Below are 16,379 nucleotides of genomic sequence, written 5' to 3'. Positions count from 1 at the left end.
TAATATATAAAATCCAACACCATGCCTTCTTTTCTTACATAATGAGTTTAGAATTTCAAATATATTGTATCTACAGGTTTCCTTTCATCTATCCAAGGAGCAGCCTTAAAAAATGTTAATATATTTGTTAGGAATGATGCAAGGAAGTCCAGGTTAAGATTACAATCAGATCACTCATGATCTGATCATGAAGAGAAGGCTCAAAGGCTTTGAAGTAGCCTACTCCCATCTTCTAATTCCTGTGTTCCCATGTTTGTATATTTGCAACTAATTACATTGGCCTTGTACTTTGATCTTGTGACTAATTTAATCAAACTGCGCCCTCTTTTTTTTCAGAACACTGTGCACAATGTCACCCATGAACACCTGTTTTTGAAGATGCTGAAGAATGCTGGAGTGATCAAATACCTCACTTAACCATCACATCCATCTTTACATTATTGAGATGGTTTACTTCCAAAATATCTGTCAGTTATGTACTTTTATCTGTGCTTGATCCTTGTATATATTAAGAATCCCTCCACTCTATGACCATTTTCCTCCCTGCTAAGACACAACGTTAGTTTCTGGCTTGACCTGGTAATTAAGTACAACATTCTCTGTCTGCAGTGAACTGGTGAAATACTATTGGAAGGAGGGACTGTGCCATTTTTCTACACAGTGTGATTGAAGAGGCTATGATATCACGGCAAGATTATGGGCCTAATTTCACCACAGGCATCAGGACCCTAACACTGATGTGAAAATGGGGTTCGTAAACCCAGGTCACACACCAATATCTCTGTGGCCCACCATCAAATTAAGGCCATCAGCTGGTCTCCTGTTTGCTGCTAGCCCAACCAGAGAGCTGAACTCTCAGTCACACCCAGAAATGAGGTGACCTCAGACAAGGCAGTTTGGTGAACCTAGGAGCCAGGCAAAGGAACTGTTAAAAAGAATGACAAGGTGGGGATGGGAGAAACCTCTCTGGGTGGACACTGCAGAGACAGCCTTTCCTGCCCATGGGCCACTCCTTGGGCCAGTGTGTCTCCATTAATCCCCTTCATTCGAAACCTAAATCTCACAGAGTCAGAGAGATCTAAAAGTATTGTGTAAATGATGCCTCACACATAGTGGAATCTGGCAGACTCACTGCTTCCAATTAAATTCATGTTCTTTTTTAATGCAGTAGTGGAGCTGGCACTGAGCATTGACAGCTTCTGTCAAATTAGTTGAAGGACAATGTGACAAGGTCTGGTATGAGGTAAAGTTGCATCGAGTTAGGGAATGGGGAGAGGTGGTTGGGCTGGGGAATTGCTACTGGGTACTGAAGGTTGTGGGGAGTTTGGATACAGCTGTACGGGAATTAGGACATAGTGAGGGAGAAGGGTTTCTCCTTACTACTGTTGATTTGTCTCCTCTTTATCTTAACAACATTGCAGACAATTTGTTTCTTTTCCTTTTCAAGGGTTTCCTTGATGATGATAGACATTTTCAAAGGATTGTGGGTTCTTAAGTTCCAGCCAAGAGCTGGTTACAAGTAGCAGAATAATTGTATGGCACTAAAAATGTTAGCTAAAGTTACAATGATGAGTTGGGTAATTAGAAGTTTTTGTAGTCATTGAGCACTGAAAACATAAACACTAATGAGCTACATATTTGCAGCAGAGTACTGTTTTGCAAGGAAATTAGACAAAAACATAATAGATCATTTGATTTTATTTAAAAAATCACGTAATAAGACATCATGTGCTCAAACTGTGGAAGAAGCAGATTAGCAATAACATCCAACAACAAACATGGGAAACTGACTGAGCAAATTGATCTGCATTGATTAAAAATCCCACCTTAATGTTTCTTTATCGTGCAGATGGAAGGAATAGGTTCTCATTCATATGTATCTGACCCTGTGTGTAACTCAGTTAATTTGGGAAAGAAGTGACTTGCAGCAGTAATAAAAACATAAAATCATAGGCACTAGAAACAAGAGTAGGCCATTCAGCCCTTCAAGCCTACTCCGCCACTAATATGATCACAGCCGATCTTCCGACTCTGTGCACTATTCCCACTTTCTCCGCTACTATTTTTTAACCTCTAGCTGAAAAAATTAGGTCGAACTAGTTCATGAAAACATTCAATGTTTTGGCCTTGACCATTTTCTGAGTCAGAGAATTCCTCAGGTTCACCACTTTCTGGGTGACGATAGTTCTCTTCATCTCACTCCGAAACTCTGTCCCTACTCTGTAGCCTTAGACTGTGTCCTGGTTCTGGACTCCCCAGTCATCAGGAATATTCTTCCTGCATTTGTCCTGTCTAGACCTGTTAAAATCTTTTTGGTTTCTATGAGATCCTCCCTCATTCTTTTAAACTCCAATGATTATAGTCCTCATATTCCAGTATTGTCATCAGTCTAGGAAACTTTGTTTTACCCCCATCATAGCCAGTGCATCCTTCCTCCGATAATGAGACTAAAATTGCACACAATACTCCTAAGGCCCTGTACAATTGCAGCAAGGCATTCCAGCTCCTGGACTTGAATCCTCTCACTATGAAGGCCAACGTACCATTTGTACTCCCCACTGCCTGCCACACCTGCATGCTTAGTTTCAGTGACAGGTGTACAGGACACCCAGGTCCCATTGCACCTCTCCTTTTCCCAATCTATTGCGTTTCAGATAATGGCTACCTTCTGCTTTTGCTATCAAAGTGGTTACTTCGCATTTCTCCACATTATACTCCATCTGCCATGCATTGTCCAAATCAAACTGAAGCATTTCTGCACCCTCAGACAGTTCATTCTCCCACCCAGCTTTGTGTCACCTACAAACTTTGAGATGTTATATTTATTTTTTCCCATCTAAATCGTGACTAGCTGGGGTCCAAGCACTGGTCCCTTTGGAGTCTCACTGGTCAATGGCTATCACTCAGAAAAAGCCTGTTTATTTCTTCCCTGCCAATCAGTTCTTTATCCATGATCTCTACTTGCTTTATAAAACATTACAAAGCAAGTACATTAATAGCAATCCAATCTATCAGAACATTTCCTGAGTCTATAGAACCTGAAAGATATCAAACATCCATTGTTTCTAGGGCCATTTTGTTAAGTACACCTGGAGGAAGATTATTGAGCCTGTGGAATTTTTTGGCCATTGATCCCATCCATTTCCAAAACACCATTTCCCTCCTCATATCGATTTCCTTCCGTTCTGCTTTCTCATTTCATTGTGTGTTCCCTGACATTTTTGGGATGTTGAATTCTCCTTTGTGAAGACAGAACCAAGATATTTGAAAGGGTTCAGAAAAGCTTTACAAGGATGTTGCCAGGGTTGGAAGATTTGAGTCATAGGGAGAGTAAGCTGGGGCTGTTTTCCCTGGAGTATCAGAGGCTGAGGGGTGACCTTATAGAGGCTCATAAAATCATGAGGGGCATGGATAGGATAAATAGACAAAGTATTTTCCCTGGGTTGGGGGAGTCCAGAACTAGAGGGCATAGGTTTAGGGTGAGAGGAGAAAGATATAAAAGAGACCTAAGGGGCAACTTTTTCATGCAAAGAGTGGTATATGTAGGAAATGAGCTGCCAGAGGAAGTGGTGGAGGCTGGTACAATTGCAACATTTAAAAGGCATCTGGATGGGTATATGAATAGGAAGGGTTTAGAGGGATATGGGTCAGGTGCTGGTAGGTGGGACTACATTGGGTTGGGATACCTGGTCGACATGGACAAGTTGGACCAAAGGGTCTGTTTCCGTGCTGTACATTTCTACAACTCTATGACTCTGTATGTATTTGATTGATCTGCCACCTCTTTGTTCTCCACCTAACTTCCCCATTTTCTGAATGTAAGGGACCCACATTTGTCTTCCAGCATCTTTTTCACTTAGAAACTACCACAATCAGTTTGTATGTTCTTCACGAGATTATTAGTGCTCTGCTTTCCCCTCTTAATCAGTCCCTTTGTCCTCCTTTGCTGAAATCTAACCTGCTCACAATCCTGGGTCTGCTACTGTTTTGTTTAACCGATTGGTATGATACTTTCTTGAATCTAATACTGCCCCTAATTCCCCGTGTTAGCCATGGTCAAGCCAACTTTATCTTTTGAGCCAGATAGTAAAGAAACAAACTGCTGGAAACCGAATTATATCATGTAGCCCCAACCATCACTGGCTGCATATCTTGGCTTTTTATTCTTTCCTTGGTTCCAGGTTAATTTTGCCAAAGACGACACTCATGAAGAGAGTTTTGTGTCACTGGTAAGAGATCAGCTGTGTTGTGAAAATATCCCACAAGAAAAGGTGTGCTTTGATGTTAAAGTTTTTTGGTGAATGTATAGGTTGCCTGTTCTATCTTCCAGGAGGGTAGTGGAATGTAAGCTGCTCTGATCCAAGTTGACATCCACTCCTGGACAGATTATTGGTCTATATGAGGGAGCCCTGTTCTTTTATTTGAAGGTTTGTTAACTAGAACAAGGTCAATTGATTAAATGACCTAGAGCTGAAAATGTGTTGCTGGAAAAGCGCAACAGGTCAGGCAGCATCCTTGCTGCGCTTTTCCAGCAACACATTTTCAGCTCTGATCTCCAGCATCTGCAGTCCTCACTTTCTCCTGATTAAATGACCTACTCCAGTATTTAAAACACATCATAACTCATAGACAAACAAAAATGTGTTCTAATAGATGAAAAATGTTTGCACTGTTTCCTTCTTTGATTAAGCCATTTATTTGAAACTTATAATTTAGAATTGTGTTCAAATGCTTTAGGAGTATTCATTTATCTGAAGGATTGCCGATTGCTTTAGTAACAAATTAAAGAATTGCTGAAATTGAAAATTGTCAACCCCGAGTGAAACTGTCTTGTCATATTCAGTACAAAATCCTCCTTTAACCAAAGTTAACGGGATCAAAGGTTAGGGTAGAAGGCATGATAATGGGGTTGTGAAACATGTCAACCATTACTGAATGGTGGGACAAACCTGATAGGTTAAATGGCCTAAATCTGTCCCAATATCTTATGGTCTTAAAGCATTTTTAATAAACTGTGAACATTTACAATGACAAAGATAGTTCTCCAAGTGACTTGCAGACAGAGACAGACCCCATTTGAGCCTCCTGGTTTGTCGAACATGACTCCACTGTTAGCATTGTTCCTGTATTCGTGAGTCTGACACAATGCCCAGACACACCTTTACATCTTTTGCAAGGAAGCATGTTGTAGCACTGTCAATGCTCCCAGGGCTTTTCTACCAGGAGCTGAAATGTTTCCCTCCAGCTACCTCTACCAAGGTTTTTATGAAGTTCGTGGGTTTGAACATTGTTCTCTGGTTTCCTGTTTGAAACGGGCACAGGACAGGCAACTGGAGCTCAATACAATGAAGTTTACACATCTCCAAGAACCAAGTACTGTGGCCTGCAATGTAAATAGCAGCAAATTGCACAAACTATTTGAACTTAAGTCATAAATTGGTAATTCGATAATGTAACGCTTTAAGTGTAATAAATTGTTATACTGGATGGTCTTTTTTAAAGAGACTCTCAACAAATGCAGCACTGTGTCTCTTGGCACTGCAGTGTCGTCTGAGCTGAATGTGAACAGTCTTGGTGCATTTTCTGCAGCACAGTCAGTGCACAATCCAGTGGCATCAGCACAAGCTGCCATTGGTCTGGATTAACAAGTTCACTCACAGACAGGCCAAAAGAAGTTCAATGTGAGCAGTGGGGAAAATAATGAATTAGAGGCTATTTATCTGTCAGTGGGATGAGAGATATGTTTGAAATGACTGTCTAATCTCCACCCACTCGACAATCCCATTGACCACTGCATTTCTCTAATTCATGCCTCATCTCTCCCCCACTCCTTTTGCCACCCAAAGTGATCGTGTCTCGAATCTTCTCAGCCACAAGCTACAGGATTCCCTCAATAAATTGACCTCTCATTCATTGAGACCCTCCTTAAAACTTACCTCAGTGCCCATGTGTTGAGTCATTTTTCATTATATCTCCTTCTGTCAACCAATGTCAGATTTTGTGAAGTGCCTTGGTATTTATAATTATGTTAAAGACACTGTATCAATGGAAGTCCTTGTTGAAGCTCTTTTTTAATGCACGAAGTATATTCTTGCTGAACGGGTTAAAGTTGGGGTCTTTAATGTGACTTGAATATATTATTTACAATGACAATTAAAAATGTTTGGCCTGGGAGTCTTTGTTTCTTTTTTACTGGTGTTAGTCAATGGTCACATTTTACAATCTCAACACCGTCAGGCAGGAGACAGTTTGGTTAGCGATCAGTCCTTAAGCCAACTCACGGAAACACATCTCCTGTGACATCGAGAAGGATAGGAGTCCATGGCAGAAGTCTTGAATGTGTTGGAGAAAATGCTGATCAACTTTCGTCACCCTCGAAAGTCCTGGTGAGCCACACTTTGAAGTGCTGCATTTCTTCCAGTGAAGCTGCTCACCCAGTGCTGTTCAATAGGGACTTCTGATCTTTTAATCCAATAGTAATGGATGAACACTGGGGCTTAATGGATTAGTGGTGCTGGAAGAGCACAGCAGTTCAGGCAGCATCCAACGAGCAGCGAAATCGACGTTTCGGGCAAACGCCCTCTGATGAAGGGCTTTTGCCCGAAACGTCGATTTCGCTGCTCGTTGGATGCTGCCTGAACTGCTGTGCTCTTCCAACACCACTAATCCAGTATTTGCTTTCCAGCATCTGCAGTCATTGTTTTTACCTCACTGGGGCTTAATGTCCCAGTTAGGACAGCGGGTGACAGTCTGTTGAATCTGGTGTTGTCCATGCTGCTTTTCTGGTGATCAAGGTAATGAGTTTAGAAGATTCTGTTGAGGAATCTATCACGCACTGTGTAACAACTGCACAGAGGCTGGTGCATGGTATACAAGCTGTGGCCAGCCAGCTTCGAGTCACATCCGCTGAACTGTGAAAATTCTAAATCTCCTGGTTCATTTCTTTTCCTTGCATTATCATACTTTTATTAAAACGGTATAAAAACATTAAAAACAGGCAACAGTTAACAATAAACAATTCACAGTGAAATGAGGAAGGCAAAACTGGTTCCCGAACACCTCCCATGCAAACAATTTTACAGGGAAATGCCGACAAACCTCAAACCTCACCATAATATATTCAAGGGAAAGCATTACACAGAAAACAAATCCAATCGATCAAATAATGCAACAGTGCATATCTCACAGGCATCCCTGGGAAATCGGCCACTCAAAGACAGCTCCCCCCACCCACCCATATGCCTTGCTGCTCTCAGTGCCTCCCCCCCCCCCTCCACTCCACATACCTTGCTGCTCTCAATCACCCCTCCCCTCCACACACCTTGCCACTCTTGGTCCTCCCCCCACCTCCCCCCACACACCTTGCTGTTCTTGGTTCCCCCTTCCCCTCCCCCTCACACGCCTTGCTGCTCTTGGTTCCCCCTTCCCCTCCCCCTCACACGCCTTGCTGCTCTTGGTTCCCCCTTCCCCTCCCCCCCACACGCCTTGCTGCTCTTGGTCCACCCCCCCCAATCCCAGCATGCCTTGTCACTCTTGGTCTGTCCCCACATGCTTTCCCTCTGGGTCCACCCCTATGTGCCTTCTGGCCACCTCTAGGATAGCCCATCCCTATATCTCCCCAGGATGACAGCGCTCAGGATGGCCTATCCACCTTCCAGCTCTCGTGGTGATGGTTTTTGGGATGATCTATAAATCCTTGGGCTTTCAGAATAATCTGCTCACCATTTGGCTCCCAGTAAGGCCTGTCGGACCCAGAGACATGCAAAACACAATGAAGGTGAAATGAGCGACCATCAAAAAGGCTGAGTCCATTTCCAACACAGAGCCATGCCTGAAGGCAGAGTCTGCTCCCACACGGGCATTCAGTCTCCACAGAGGGCCAGGCCCACTCACAGAGACACAGCTCATTTGTGAAACTGCAGCTGACTCAGGGGGGCTCAGTCCAAACACAAAAAGGTGAAAACGCATCCAAAAAGAAAATGCAGACATTAAAAACTTTGGTGCACGGGCCAAGCCCTGCCACAAAATCAATATTGTCCTTGTTTAAAAAAAACAAAAGAGCATTGCACAAGTTTCAACTAGTCAGTTCACTAATAAGCAACAGTTCCCTCATGAGAAATTAAATCCAGCAGTACACACTGGCTGTGTGGCCAGTCAGCTTAAAAGCCTGGAACCCACAGTCTACAGTGACTGCAGGGCCAACCAGCACAGAAACCAGTCCCAAAAAAAACAATACTAACACCCTGACTGTAACCAGCCAGCTTGGAGTCAGTCACTTGATCTGAGGAGATTCTAATCTCCTGATTATTTTTTCTCTTTCTTCTTTGCATGTGGCTCGTTGGTCTAGGGATATGATTCTTGCTTAGGGTCTCCTGCTACACAGACTTGCGAGAGATCCCATGTTCAAATCCTGGAGGAGCCTGCATTTCTTAAACTGTCACCGTGGTGGCTCAACAGTTAGCACTGATGCTGTGCAATGCCAGGGACCCACCTTAGGTGACTGTCTGTGTGAAGTTTACAGATTCTCCCTGTGTCTCTGTAGGTGTATGACCACAGGAGCAGAAATTAGGCCATTTGGCCCATTGAGTCTGCTCTGCCATTTGATTATGTGGCCGCAGTGGCCCAATGGATAAGGTGTTGGCTTCCTAAACCAGGGATGGTGCGTTTGTGTCCCACCTTGGGTTGCCTCAGAGTGATCTTTATAAGAGGGTGGCATGGTGACTCAGTGGTTAGCACTGCTGCCTCACAGTGCCAGGGACCAGGGGTCGATTCCAGCCTCGGGCGACTGTCTGTGTGGAGTTTGCACATTCTGCCTGTGTCTGCATGGGCTTCCTACTGTGTGGTCTGGTTTTCTCCTACAGTCCAAAGATATGCAGGTTAGGTGAATTGGTCATACTAAATTGCCTGTAGAGTTAGGTGTATTAGTTAGGGGGAATGGGTCTGGGTGGGTTACTCTTCCAAGAGTCGGTATGGACTAGTTGGGCTGAAGGGACTGTTTGCACACTGTAGGGAACCTTCTAGGGCTCCTTGATTGGACCAAGTTAACAGCCCCTGAGCTCCACCTGTCTGACCTCGTTACAATCACCACACTAAGAAATGGTATCAACAATGACTTGCATCTGCTAGATTGGTAAGAAGAGGCAGTAAGAGAAATGGAGATCTAATCTCCTGATTAGATTGGTCAACCAACATTCCCGATTGGCTCAAGTTAACAACCCCAATCAAGGATTTCATAGTCAACATAGTCTACCCAGTTTCAATCACTACAACTCTCCCCATCCACCCACCACTTCTCCGCGCTTATGTCCAGAGATGTAGGCCTGGTTTTTGTCTCGAAGCTTTGTCTGTGTTTGCCCCAGATCAGGTTCTGATTCAGACTCTGACAGGGGCAGCGTATACTGGACCATAGCCTGTCTCTTGCCTCCCTAGCATCTCGGAGGGTTTCCTTTTCTTCAGTCAGCAATTGCCTTGAGACTGCAGCCATCTTGGACACAGAAGTTTCCTGGACAATAGACAGAAAGGGAACACCTATGGTTTCCATCAGGCCTTCTGCATGTTCTGAGTGGCCAGGTATGTTTTGCTTCTGCCCCGTTCGTGAGGTAACAGCTTTAAGGTGATCCACAGGAGTGTCTCACCTACCTGAACTCTGTAAGTCAGGGGACGTGACCTTGCGTCCACCTCACTATTTCCATGGCTCTGGTACCAAACTGCATCCACTGAATTAAATTGTCTCTCTTGCCTAGAGGAAGCGTGTGGTTGATATTGGCATCCCTGCTGCTGTTTCACCCTCCCCCCCCCACCACCCTCCCAGATCTGGAAATATCAGGTTTAACCTGGTACGGAGTCTTCTCCTTATCAGCAACTTTACTGAAACAATTGCTGTTGTTGCATGTGGGGTGGTCCTATAGTTGAACAGGAATTGGGACCATTGGTCTCAATTGAAACTGCCTCTTTAATCCTGCCTGCACTGTTTAGACCACTCTTTCTGACAGACCATTGGATGATGGATGGTATAGAGCTGTCCTTATGTGCCAAATGCCATTTGATTTCAGGACACACTCAAATTCCCTGCTGGTAAATCACATCCCTTTGTTCGTGACCAAAATTTCCAAGAGGCCATACACTGTGAGCAATACTTGCAGCTTCTCAATTGTCCTCCCTGAGTTTGCCGATGGATTTTATGTATGTTCAACCACTTTGAATGGTCATCCACAATGACCAGGAAAATTGAACCCATGAGATGACCGGCATAGTTGGCATGTAGCCATGTCCAGGGTTTTCCTAGCCATTCCCATGACACTCTGGGAACAGTCCCACCAATGCAGCTATGTCAGCATCCAACCCTGGGCACCAGTCATAGCTTCTTGCTAGCATCTTGATCTTGGAAACCCCTTGTTGACCCTGGTGGGGTTCAGCCAGTATCTGGGTGGCATGGTGGCTCAGTGGCTAGCATTGCTATCTCACAGCACCAGGTACCCGGGTTCAATTCCAGCCTCAGGCAACTGTGTGGAGTTGACACATTCTCCCTGTGTCTGCGTGGGTTTGCTCTGGTGCTCCAGTTTCCTCCCACAATCCAAAGATGTGCAGGTCAGGTGAATTGGCCATGCTAAATTGCCCATAGTGTTCAGGGGTGTTGCGTTAGTCAGGGATAAATGTAGAGTAGTAGGGGAATGGGTCTGGATGGGTTACTCTTTGGAGGGTCAGTGTGGACTTGTTGGGCTGAAGGGCTTGTTTCCACACTGTAGGGATTCTATGATTCTGGAAGCAACCATTACTTGAAACAATTGCCCTTGCTCCCCAAAGTAATATGCCATCCTCTACAATGACCTGTTCTCATTGCGTCCAGAAAAGTTTCAATCCGGGTTGCGATGACACCTTCTTCCCCATTACCATCAGCTGTTTAAGTTTTGATAGGTCTGGATCTTTGACTGAAGTTCAAAACTAAAAACAGACTCTTCCAGGGGAGGCACTATTGATGGAATATCTGCCAGTGGGAGGTGACTCAAGGTATCTCCATTAGCCACTTGACTTTCTGGAGGATGTTCTCACTTGTACTTGCATGCTGAGAATAAGGGCTCAACACTGAATATTACCAGAAGCTATGGGTGGCACTGCCTTGTATTCCATCAATAGCCCTGGCAGGGATTTGTAATCTGTTATTATGAGAAATTCCCATCTGTAAAGTAACTGCTGAAACTTCCTCACATCAAAGATAACCACTAAACCTTTCTTCTCTCTCTGGGCATATTTGAATTTGGCATCGGCCGAAGTCCGGGAAGTATAAGTTATCGGGTGTTCCTCTCCTTTGGATGACTGATGAGCCAACACGACCCTGATGCCGTAAGGGGAGGCACTACACGACAACACTACCTCTCGTTTTGGATTGCAGTGGGCCGACAGTTGAGATGACGATAGCTGCTTTCTCACTTCCCTAAAGGTGCATCGTGACTACGTGACCATTTCCAAGGCTGACCCTTTTTCAATAGGAGGTGTAAGGGAGCCAAGATGGAGTCCAGGTTATGTATGGATTTTCCTTAATAATTCACTAACCAAGAAAAGACTGAAGCCCTGGACAGCCGTGGGAGCCAGGGCTCCTTTGATTACCCTCACTTTCTCTTCCAATGGGAGTAAGCTGGTTTTGTCGACTCTGTAACCAAAATAGGTCACTTGGGGTGCTTGGAACACAGTTTTCCCATCTCAGGCATATGCCCACCTGGGAGAAATGTTTAATCACTATGTCTAAGTTCTCTTTATTAATCTTCCCCATTATTAACATGTCATCCAAATAAATGGCAACCTGGTAGCCCTTGTAAAACGTTCTCCATGGTCTGCTGGAAAAGGGCGCTGGGTGATGATGCCCCAAATGGCAGTCTTGTATTTTGGTATAACCTCTTATGGGTGTTAATTATAGTGTACTTGTGGGGCTCCTCATCCAAATGCAATTGCAGGTAGGCATGGGTCACGTCCAGCTTTGTAAAAGTCAACTCCCCACCCCGACCAACTTTGCACATGTGTCCTCTCTGTGAAGGATTAGGTATATATCCAGTTGCGAGAAGCTGTTTACCATTTGCTTAAAATTCCCACAAAGGTGAACTGAGCCAACATACTGCACCATCAGTATGAACAGTTCTGCCCATTCTGCAAACTGCACTGGTTTGATGATTCCTTCACTCTCCATCCTCCTGCTTTCTGCCGTCACGTTTGCCCGTAAGGCAACTGGCACCTGGTGGGCCTTGCAAAATTTCGGAATTGTTTCCTGGTCAACATGCAAAGTGGTTTTGGCCCCTTTGATAGTCCCAAGGCCTTCCTGAAATATTCTGGTATTTCACTAGGACTTCACTCGTGCAGCTGTTTTCACAATCGAAAAGCATTGAGCCATTCTGGATGAATCTTCCTCAATCAATTCTGCCCCAAAAGCCTTGGGCCCAAGCCTTTTACTACAATCAGTGGTAACTGCACCAACTGCTTCTCATCAGAGACCACAACCAAAGTCGTACCCTTATTCTGCAACAGTTCCTCAGGGTATGTTCTCAGTCTGGTTGAGGTCTTGTGCATAATTAAGGATTGTAGACCCAAGCGAATCTTGTTAAAGATAGGTTCTACAACCACAGATACAACTGTGCCTCCATGGCAACTCGGTGACCATTTAACCAAACATGAATTTTAATCAGCTGTGATTTGAAAGTCGCTATGCAACGTAATTATTTGAACACTTGTGCACCGGGACTTTCCAGGGTGTGCACTTTCCCCGTACCAGCCAACAAGTTTATTTTTTACTTAAGTCAGGCCTTATAAGACTCTTTGCTGTCTCAAATCCACATTCTAGCAGCAAATATAATGGCTTGCTGGCTCAGATCCTGAAGGACTTTTTAGCCACTTGCCTGAGGCTCGACTTTGCCTTGGGGTTCTTCTGTGGACAGTCACTGGGTCCCTCTGCTCAGGATAACTTCAACTTTTAGATCTAGTCTATCCTTTTCCATCACTATTTTAAAACAAATAGAATTATCGTCGCTGGCCCCAAAGTGCTCCCCTATTGACACCTCAGTCACCTGCCCTGCCTTATTTCCCAAGAGTAGGTCAAGTTTTGCACCTTCGCTAATAGGTACATCCATGTACTGAATCAGAAAATTTTCTTGTACACACTTAAGAAATTCTTCTCCATCTAAGCCCTTAATACTATGACAGTCCCAGTCTATGCTTGGATGTTAAAATTCCCCACAATAACCACCCTATTATTCTTACAGAGAGTTGAGATCTCTTTACAAGTTTGTTTCTCAATTATCCTCTGAGTACTGGGCGGTCTATAATACAATCCTAATAACATGATCATCCCTTTCTTATTTCTCAGTTCCACCCAAATAACTTCTCTGGATGTATTTCCAGGAATATCCTCCCTCAGCACAGCTGTAATGCTATCCCTTATCAAAACCGCCACTCCCCCTCCTCTCTTGCCTCCCTTTCTGTCCTTCCTGTAGTATATGTACCCTGGAACATTAAGCTGCCAGTCCTGCCCAACCCTGAGCCATGTTTCTGTAATTGCTGTGATATCCCAATCCCATGTTCCTAACCATGCCTGAGTTCATCTGCCTTCCCTGTTAAGCCCCTTGCATTGAAATAAATGGAGTTTAATTTATTAGTCCTACCTTTTCCCTGCTTGTTTGACTTGCTACTGTTCTCAACTGTACCAGTCTCAGATCGATCTCTTTCCTCACTATCTCCCTGGGTCCCACCCCCCCACCTTACTAGTTCAAATCCTCCCAAGCAGCTCTAGCAAATCTCCCTGCCGGTATATTAGTCCCCTTCCAATTTAGGTGCAATCCGTCCTTCTTGTACAGGTCACTTTTACCCAAAAAGAGATTCCAATGATCCAAAAATGTCAAACCTTCTCCCATACACCAGCTCCTCAGCCATACATTCATCTGCTCTATCCTCCTATTCCTGCCCTCACTAGCTCGTAACACCAGGAGTAATCCAGGTATTACTACTCTCGAGGACCTCCTGTTTAAATTTCTGCCTAACTCTCTGTAATCTCCCTTCAGAATCTTCAAACTTTTCCCTGCCTATGTCGTTGGTTCCAATGTGGACAATGACCTCCTGCTGGCCCCTCTTCCCCCTTGAGAACATTCTGCACGCTCTCTGAGACATCCTTGATCCTGGCACCAGGGAAGCAACATACCATTCTGATTTTTTGTTGCTGGTCACAGAAAAATCTGTCTGTACCTTGGATTAGAGAATTCCCTAACACAATTGATCACTTGGAACCCGATGTAACCCTCGTTGCATTAGAGCCAGTCTCAATACCAGAAACTTGGCTGTTCGTGCTACATTCCCCTGAGAATCTATCACCCCCTACATTTTCCAAATCAGCATACTTGTTTGAAATTTGTATAGCCACGGAAGGCTCCTGCACTAGCTGCCTATTTCTCTTACCTTTCCTGGAGTTAACCCATCTATGTGACTGTATTTGAGACTTTCCCTCCTTCCTATAACTGCCATCCATCACATACTGTTGCTGTTGCAATTTCCTCCTTGATTCTAACTATCTCTCCAACCGATCCACTTGATCTGATAAGATTCACAACCAACAGCATTCATTGCAGATATAATCCGCAGTAACCCTTAAACTCTCTTTAAACTCCCACATCTGCCAAGAAGCACATATCACTCTACTAAAGGCCACTTTTGCTCCTTCACAATCTGCAGACCCCGAAAATGACAACATCTTATTCACTGCCCCAGGTTAAATTAATAGTTATGGCTTATATTTTAAGTTTAAGCAAGAGACAGATCTCAAAAAAACATATAATTCAGAAAGAACCCACTCTACTCACTACTGCAGACTTTCTGTAGGTCACACTTAAAACAATACACTTATCTGATGCTATGCTGTGAACTTCACCCAAACAGTTCCTCCAAGATTAGTTGTGAATTTCACTGTTAGTTTTCCCAGACGTACTCCGATGCCTAGCGATACATGAATTCAAACAGCAAAGGCAGTACTGTGCAAGTACACTGTGGTGTCAGTTTTTTTTCTCTCTCTCTCTCTCTCTCTCTCTCTCTCTCTCTCTTCTACACTGACCTCACCATGTGCTTCCTTTGTCTGTTCTTCTCAATTTTAAAACTGCTGTTGTTTTGACTTTTTTTCCCCTAAGTTCCAAAACAATGCAACAGCATATAAAACAGTAGTTGCTGCTCCTGGAATTCAAGGAAATCCCCTCCAGCAAAAATACCTCAAAAAAGAAGCAGCTGTTACAGCCAGAAATTGTTCATGTCCACCATCTTGGATTACTCAGAATTCTGTAACCAGGCCTGAGTCTGCTTAACTTCCGAGATCAGGTGTTTTCAGACTAGTATAGACGGAGACACTTGCAGCCAGCCCCTGGGTCATGTCTTTTTGTGGCTAGTGGGTGTTCATGTATCCTGATGGCTACTTTTCTGCCTGTTTGTCCAATGTAGTGTTTGTTACAGTCCTTGCACGGTATTTTGTAAATGACACTAGTTTTGTTCGTTGTTTGTATTGGGTCTTTCAAGTTCATTAGCTGCTGTTTTAGTGTGTTGGCGGGTTTGAGGGCTACCATTTTGGACAACTTATTTTTTCCCCAGCACCCATGTTGTGTGTGCAGGTATGAGACACAGTGAAAGACACAAGGTGCATGAATCTTTATTTCTACCACCAGGAAGAAAAGAAACACCCGAGTGGCCAGTGACAAGCAGTGCCCTTCTCCTCAAAGGGCAAGGCTGTGTGATCAAACAGTGAAGAGGAGAGCAGGGATTAAATCAAAATATAATTGGAGGGGGAAATAATACACTCCACTCCCTGTGGCACCCACCTCTCCCAGCTCAAGGGTGTTGTTGGACACCATGTGCTCCTTCTCCAGAGACACCCAGGCTCTAACATAAGCGCGAAAGAGGGGCAGGCAATCAATGCTAACAACCCCCTCCACAGCCCGCTGCCTGGATCCGTTTATGACCAGTTTGGCCAGGCCCAGGAACAGAACCACAAGGAGGTCCTCTGCCCTACCCTCCCTCCTCTGCACCGGGTGCCCAATGATCAGTAGCGTGGGACTGAAGTGCAACCAGAAACAGAGAAATCCCCTGGATATATATTTCTTTTTCTTTGCGGGTGTGAGACACAGTGAAAGACAACAGGTGTACAAATCTTTATTAATTTCCCACCACCAGGAAGAAAGGAAACACCCAAGTGGCCAGTGACAAGCAGTGTCCTTCTCAGAGGGCAATGCTGTGTGATCAACCAGTGAAGGGGAGGGCAGGGATTAAATCAAAATAGAATTGGAGAAGGAAATTATACACATCACTCTCTGCTGTTCCCACCTTTCCCTGAAAATCTCGAGTGTGTTGGTGGACACTGCGTGCTTCCC

At 44.3% G+C, this 16,379-nt stretch overlaps 1 protein-coding gene across 1 annotated transcript in view; it reads left to right on the top strand.

The window, feature by feature from the left end:
• LOC140493955 (CMP-N-acetylneuraminate-beta-galactosamide-alpha-2,3-sialyltransferase 4-like) overlaps positions 1-417 on the top strand; it is a 61,078-nt gene extending 60,661 nt beyond the window's left edge. Inside the window, exon 8 of the mRNA XM_072592907.1 lies at positions 337-417. Within this exon, the coding sequence (XP_072449008.1) occupies positions 337-417 (81 nt within the window). The remainder of the gene's footprint in view (positions 1-336) is intronic.
• Positions 418-16,379: the final 15,962 nt, after the last annotated feature.

The sequence above is a fragment of the Chiloscyllium punctatum genome, chromosome 23, assembly GCF_047496795.1.
Source record: "Chiloscyllium punctatum isolate Juve2018m chromosome 23, sChiPun1.3, whole genome shotgun sequence".
Lineage (NCBI taxonomy): Eukaryota > Metazoa > Chordata > Chondrichthyes > Orectolobiformes > Hemiscylliidae > Chiloscyllium > Chiloscyllium punctatum.
The sequence above is the reverse complement of the archived record's forward strand: the minus strand, read 5'-3'. Positions and strand labels throughout refer to the sequence as shown.